This window comes from Lycium ferocissimum, chromosome 2, assembly GCF_029784015.1.
Source record: "Lycium ferocissimum isolate CSIRO_LF1 chromosome 2, AGI_CSIRO_Lferr_CH_V1, whole genome shotgun sequence".
Lineage (NCBI taxonomy): Eukaryota > Viridiplantae > Streptophyta > Magnoliopsida > Solanales > Solanaceae > Lycium > Lycium ferocissimum.
In genome coordinates this window covers 9,553,844-9,560,213 of record NC_081343.1, presented here as the reverse complement: position 1 = coordinate 9,560,213, position 6,370 = coordinate 9,553,844, and the positions used below count along the sequence as shown (strand labels likewise).

General features: G+C 42.1%; 1 protein-coding gene across 1 annotated transcript; it reads left to right on the top strand.

Annotated features, from left to right (window-relative positions):
- The first annotated feature begins 3,051 nt into the window (after nucleotides 1-3,051).
- On the top strand, nucleotides 3,052-5,674 carry LOC132047409 (uncharacterized). The gene is made up of 6 exons (XM_059438457.1): nucleotides 3,052-3,226; nucleotides 3,424-3,594; nucleotides 4,367-4,598; nucleotides 4,872-4,989; nucleotides 5,091-5,280; nucleotides 5,394-5,674. The coding sequence occupies exons 1-6, from the start codon at nucleotides 3,052-3,054 to the stop codon at nucleotides 5,672-5,674; spliced, it is 1,167 nt and encodes a 388-aa protein (XP_059294440.1).
- The last annotated feature ends 696 nt before the right edge of the window (nucleotides 5,675-6,370 follow it).

Sequence of the window (6,370 nt, the reverse complement as noted above, 5' to 3'; positions counted from 1 at the left end):
CTATAACACAAAGTCTCACCACAGGGTAAACCATAACCTACCTGGAAAGTCAAACAACAAAGTCTCCACTAATAAAACCTTAGTATTTCCCTTCCTTGAGCCTCAAGATAATGGAAGTCTAAATATATCCGAATCACGAAATTAGAATCAAGAAGAACATTATTCAAACCTTACTTCTATTCAAGTCCCAAATCCTAACCCATGGAATAGGGTTTATGAACTAAAACGGAGAAATTAGGCATTCTAAGATTAAACATGAAATTCATACTCTAGGTGATCAATTCCCATCAATTAGAAGCTATATTAACTCATGAAATAGTAAAATTTGGATTCTAGGTGAAACCCCCAATTTTGGGTATAAACCCTAACTTTAAATCTCACAAATTTGCCACAAATAATGAAGGAATCATGTTTATATAGCTGCTACTCATCAATTCCATACTTAATAAAGCTTAATCCACCAACAAATCAAGGTTTTATAATTAACAACTTATTCAAGAAAGAAACCCAAAAAACTCTCTTATTCTCCAAGTTCTATGGAGTTACTAGCATGAATTCTTACTTAGGAAAGGTAATGGAAGAGATTGAGATTAGAGAACTTACCCTTAAGAAAAATCTGACCAAATCCCCCTCAAATCGCTTCCAATATGCTAAGGAAATATAATATAAGGAATGGAAGGAAATAAGGGTTTCCAAAGGCTTTTAAATTAGAAAACTGCCAGTCGGCAGCTTTTGCGGTCAACAGGGCGCTATAGTGGTCACCCTACCGCTATAACACCCACCGCTATAGCAGTCACCTAACCACTATAGCGCCACCACTATAGGGGTCACCCCACCTCTATAGCGCTCACTAGACATTAGAAAATTCAGGTGTCTTCCAAACTTGAAATTGACACCCGGATCTATCCCGGAACCTCCCAGACACAAACTAAATATGCAGATATACATAAAAACACGCTACGAATACACTTGTGGCCTCAGAATTTCCAACAGAGGTCTTGTTGACCGAGTAAACCCCTGATACCTCAACATCAACTTCCCAACACATGTCCCAAAATGCACCTGAATATATGCAAAAGCTCTAAAAGACCATCTGAACCTCTCGAAATTAACAGATTCCCAAAAAGAGTCCGATTACCTATAAATCAATTTTGAATCAACTCTTTTTCACTTTAAGCCCAAATTTCCCGAAATGTCTCCCAAATCCTATCCAAATACTTCGGGAAGCGTGCCAATGGTCCCCGCGGGTCAAATATGAGCTAGTAAAGCTTGAAAAGGGATCAAATGTGCCGAAAACCCAATAACAACCAAACGGGTCGTTATAGGACAATCCTCCTATTATATGCCAACCTTTAGAGTTGAGTTAGGCCCGGGTGCCATAACTTTACTAAAGGAACACTAGGCCTCTCATTACAAGATGCTTGTTATGAATTTGATCAAATATCAAGAAGCTAGATATGGCATTCACCTCCCAACAAGCCTATAAGAGCTTATCCTAGCTATAGATAAGTATAGAAAAATATGATCATGTCCATCTCCACTTTCATCGCCATCCAAAATACAATGAACAGTTAAATTCATAACTTTTCACGGGAAAATAACCTATTAAAATTATTCATAGTGCTAATTCATTTAGAGAATGTATCACTGAAATACCCATTCCACGCCAATTTATTAGGGCACTATACCCTCTTTCTGCCCTTCCCTATTGATTTCGATCGAGTCGGAAAGGGTTAGAAAGTTCGTGAGTGGACTGGTGCTTCCACTACATATAGAGTGTCTTCGCTTTTATCATCATAGAGGCTTCCTTTCAGACCGTAGTGGATCATGCCACGAGTGTTGAGTCGGCTAGGGCTCGAGCTCTTGGTGGGGTTAGTGAGAAGTAGCCTCGTCAGTATAGTGGATACAGTGGGTCGAGTTCTAGAGGTGGGTCCAGTCATCCAGGACCTATCAACCAGATTCCAGCTGCCCTATTCAGTCAGTACTTCAGGCTTCTTGAGGTCGCCCTTTTAGGCAGAGTGGTTATGGTTCAGGGCAGGTTTCTGCAGGCTCATTTTCTCGACCAGCCGATCGAGGTTGTCCTTTTGATTCCTCAGCTTCAATGTTTCAACCTCTTCCATCTAGAGCTTTCTATGTGTGTGCTGATCTTGGGCACAATGCAAGAGAGTGCACCTAATTGAGATAGGGTAGGACCAAACAGGGTCCCAGATTCTAGACCCCTAGGACTCCAGCATCTTCTGGTAGCTAGGGTGGTTCTTTAGGGTAGGCGATGCTCAAACAGGCCTCGATGGTTCACATTCTTGTAGGGGTGGATATCAGTCTGGTAGAGGTGGTTCTCAAGCCTCCAGGGGAAGAGCTCAATTCGGCCAAAGCAGCCATGGTGGTGCATATTGTTATGATTTTCTCGATAGGCCAGATGCTGAGGCATCAGATGCTGTGATCGTAGGTACTATTTCTATTTGTCATCAGGCAGCTTCAGTCATATTTGATCCGGGGTCTACTTTTTCTTATATGTCTCATCCTGTGGGTTGGGATTTGACTTGTGATAGACTTGATGTGCCTATTCACATGTCTACTTTGGTTGGAGATTCGGTAGTGGTTGATCGAGTCTACCGATCTTGTTTAGTTACTTTTATACGTATTGACACTTGGGTAGACTTGGTGAATTTGGATATGGTAGATTTCGATATCATTTTAGGCATAAGTTGGTTGTCCCCTTACGATGCGATCTTGGCTTGTCAAGCTAAAACAGTCACTCTAGCCATGCCAGGTATTCCTATACTTGAGTAGAGGGGTCCTTCGAGTCCCACCCCGAAGAAAATTATTTTCGATCTCCACGTGAAGATGTTAGTTGATAAGGGGTGCCTGGTTTACTTGGCCCATATTCGTGACGCTAGTGTTGATTTTCTATCACTTGAGTCTGTGCTTGTTGTGTGCAAGTTCGCAAAGGTATTCCCTACATATTTGTGGGGTACGCCACCTGACCGTGAGAGAGATTTCTGCATCGATTTGGAGCCGGGCACTCACCCGATTTCCATTCTGCTTTATAGGATGGCACCAGCTGAGTTAAGAGAGTTAAAGGAGCAATTACAGGATCTTTTGAGTAAGGGTTTTATCAAATTGAGCTTCTCCACTTGGGGTGCTCTCATGCAATTTGTGAAGAAGAATGATGGGACGATGCAGATGTGTATTGATTACTGCCGGTTGAACAAGGTCACCATTCAAAGTAAGTATCCTATTCCAGTATTAATGACTTGTTCGACTAATTTCAGTGTGCTTTTGTGTTTTCCAAAATTGATTTGAGGTCAGGCTTTCACCAACTGAATATTCAGGCGGAGGATATTCCGAAGATAGCCTTTAGGACTCGTTATGGTCATTAGGAGTTCCTTGTTATGTCTTTTGGGCTTATGATTGCCTTGGCAGCTTTCATGGATTTGATGAATGGCATTTTCAAGACATACATGGATTCCTTCATCATAGTCTTCATCGATAACATCTTAATGTATTCAAAGATTGAGGAAGAACATGAGCGTCATATGAGAATTGTTCTTGGGTTATTAAAAGTTAAGGAGCTTTATGGCAAGTTTTCTAAGTGTGAGTTCTGGCTTAATTCAGTGGCATTCTTGGGCCATATGGTGTCAAATAATGGGATTATAGTTGAACCCCAAGAAGATTGAGGTTGTTAGAGATTAGGTGAGGCCTACTTCAGTGAGTAAGATTCGTAGCTTCATGGGTTTGGCTAGTTACTATCGTCGATTTGTCAAAGAGTTTGCTTTTATTACTGCTCACCTTACTCGGTTGACTCAAAAGGAGGTACCTTTCCAGTGGTATGATGCGTGTGAAGAGAGCTTCAAAAATCTCATGACCTTGTTGACTACAGCCCCGATTTTGGCATTATCCGTGAAGGGTAAGGACTTCTCAGTATATTGTGATATATCTTGTGTTGGTTTAGGTGTCGTGTTGATGCAAGAGGGAAAGGTCATTGCTTATGCTTCTAGGCAGTTGAAGATTCATGAGAAGAACTATCCTACTCATGATTTGGAGTTGGCAGTGGTAGTCTTTGCTTTGAAGATTTGGAGGCATTATTTGTATGGGGTCCATTATGGTGTATTCACCGATCATCGTAGTCTACAACATGTGTTCAACCAGAGAGATCTCAATTCTAGACAACGTCGATAGAGGGAGCTATTTGAGGATTATGATATCACATTTCTGTACCATCCGAGCAAAGCTAATGTGGTAGTTTATGCATTGAGCCGAAAGGCAGTGAGTATGCATAGTTTAGCCCTGTTGATTGCTTTGGAGCGTCCTTTAGCCATGGAGGCTCATACTCTGGCTAATAGTCTTGTGCGACAATATATTTCAGATTTGGGCAGGGTTCTAGTATGTGTTGAGGCGAGGTCGTCTCTCTTGGAGCAGATCAGGGCACAACAATTTAATAATGCTAAGTTATGTACGATTCGTGATAAAGTGTTGAATGGTGAGGCCAAGGAGGTCGTTCTTGATGATAAAGGGGTCTTGAGGATCAAGGGATGTGAGTACGTTCCTTGTGTGGGTGGTCTGATTTTTTTTATATTAGAGGAGGCTCATAGTTCCAGGTATTCTATTTATCCAGGGGCGACTAAGATGTATCGTGATTTGAGACAGCATTACTGGTGGGGCAGGATGAAGAGAGATATTACAGATTTCATTGCTCAGTGTTTGAATTGCCAGTAAGTTAAGTACGAGCACCAGAGACCTGGTGGTGTGCTTCCAACGATGCCCATTCCCGAGTGGATGTGGGAGAGGATTGCCATGGATTTTGTTGTGGGTCTTCCTAAGACCTTGGGAAAGTTTGATTCAGTTTGGGTTATTCTTGATATATTGACTAGGTCTGCTCATTTCATCCCAGCTCCGATTACTTATAATGCTGAGAAGTTGGCTAAGATATACATGGGGTTCCTGTTTCTATCATTTCTGATCGAGGGACTCAGTTTACCTCCAATTCATGTCTTATTGATTTTGGTGGTCATTGGAACCAATTCTTACCTTTGGCAAAGTTCGATTACAATAATAGCTACCATTTAAGTATTGATATAGTGCCATTCTAGGCTTTATATGATAGGACGTGTCGTTCTCTGCTTGGGTGGTTTAATGCTTTTGAGGTTAGACCTTGGGGTACAGATTCGCTGAGGGAGTGTTTGGACATGGTGAAGCTAATTCAGGAAAAGCTTCTGGCAGTTCAAAGTAGGAAAAATGTGTATGCGGACCAGAAGGTTCGAGATTTAGAGTTTATGAAGGGTGAGCAGGTTCTTCTGATTCACCCATGAAGGGTGTTATGCAATTTGGGAAGAGGGGCAAGTTGAGCCCGAGGCACATTGGTCAATTTTAGATTCTCCGTTGTGTTGGTGCAGTGGATTATGAGTTAGCCTTGCCACTAGGCTTGTTAGGTGTTCATTCGGTATTTCATGTTTCCATGCTGAAGAGGTACCATTTAGACTGTTCTTATACTATTTGTTGGGACTTCGTGTTGCTTGATGAGAATTCGTCTTATAAGAATGAGCCTATAGCGATCTTGGATAGGCAAGTGAGGATGTTGAGGTCAAAGGAGATAACTTCAGTTAAGGTGCGATGTAAGCACCGACTTGTGTATGAGGCCACATGGGAGATCGACTTTGATATTCGTACTAGATAGCCCAATTGTTTACTGACTCAAGTACTCCTCCCCGTTCCTTTCCTTGTCATTCGAGGACGAACGATTATTTAATTGGTATCTGATGTAATGACCCGTTTGGTCGTTATAATGCTTTTGACCTATTTACCCCTGTTGAACCTTCCTGGAGCCTTATTAATTCAATTTTGACCCATGGGGATTGTGGCATTGTTCCCGAGATAATCGAGTGAGATTTATGATGGCTTATAAAAATAGAACCTTAAAGTGAAAAACAGTTGGACGATAGCGGACTTCTGAGTAAACGAACCTTTTCTAGAAATCACGGATTCTGAAAGGTACGGAGAGTCGATTATACCTTAGTGCGATGTTCAGTTTGGTTTTCGAGGCATTCGAGAGCGTTTTGGGTTATTGGTTGGAAATTTGGTTTTTGGCCATTAGGTTGACCCGGTCAAATAGACCTCCGTTGGGAATTTCGAGATCGCGAGTGAGTCTGTAGCATGATTTTATGTATGTTTACATGTCTGGATTGCATCTGGGACTTCTTGGGTGATCGTTGGGTTTTGAGAAGAAATTGATGAAAAACCAGAGAATTCTGGTGTCTGGTGTCCCCCCCCCCAGTGAGACTGGGTGCGCCACAACGAACCCACCTAGGCAAGGCCTGGTCCACTGGTGTGGGAAAAGAGGATTCTTTGCGAGTCCGCTCCAGCGGACGGCTTT

Coding starts and splice junctions, on each gene's coding strand:
- LOC132047409 (XM_059438457.1), top strand. CDS start 3,052: ATGGCACCAGCTGAGTTAAGAGAGTTAAAGGAGCAATTACAGGATCTT. Junction 4,599..4,871: donor GAGGAGGCTCATAGTTCCAG/GTATTCTATTTA, acceptor TATATTGACTAG/GTCTGCTCATTTCATCCCAG. Junction 5,281..5,393: donor AGATTTAGAGTTTATGAAGG/GTGAGCAGGTTC, acceptor GTGTTGGTGCAG/TGGATTATGAGTTAGCCTTG.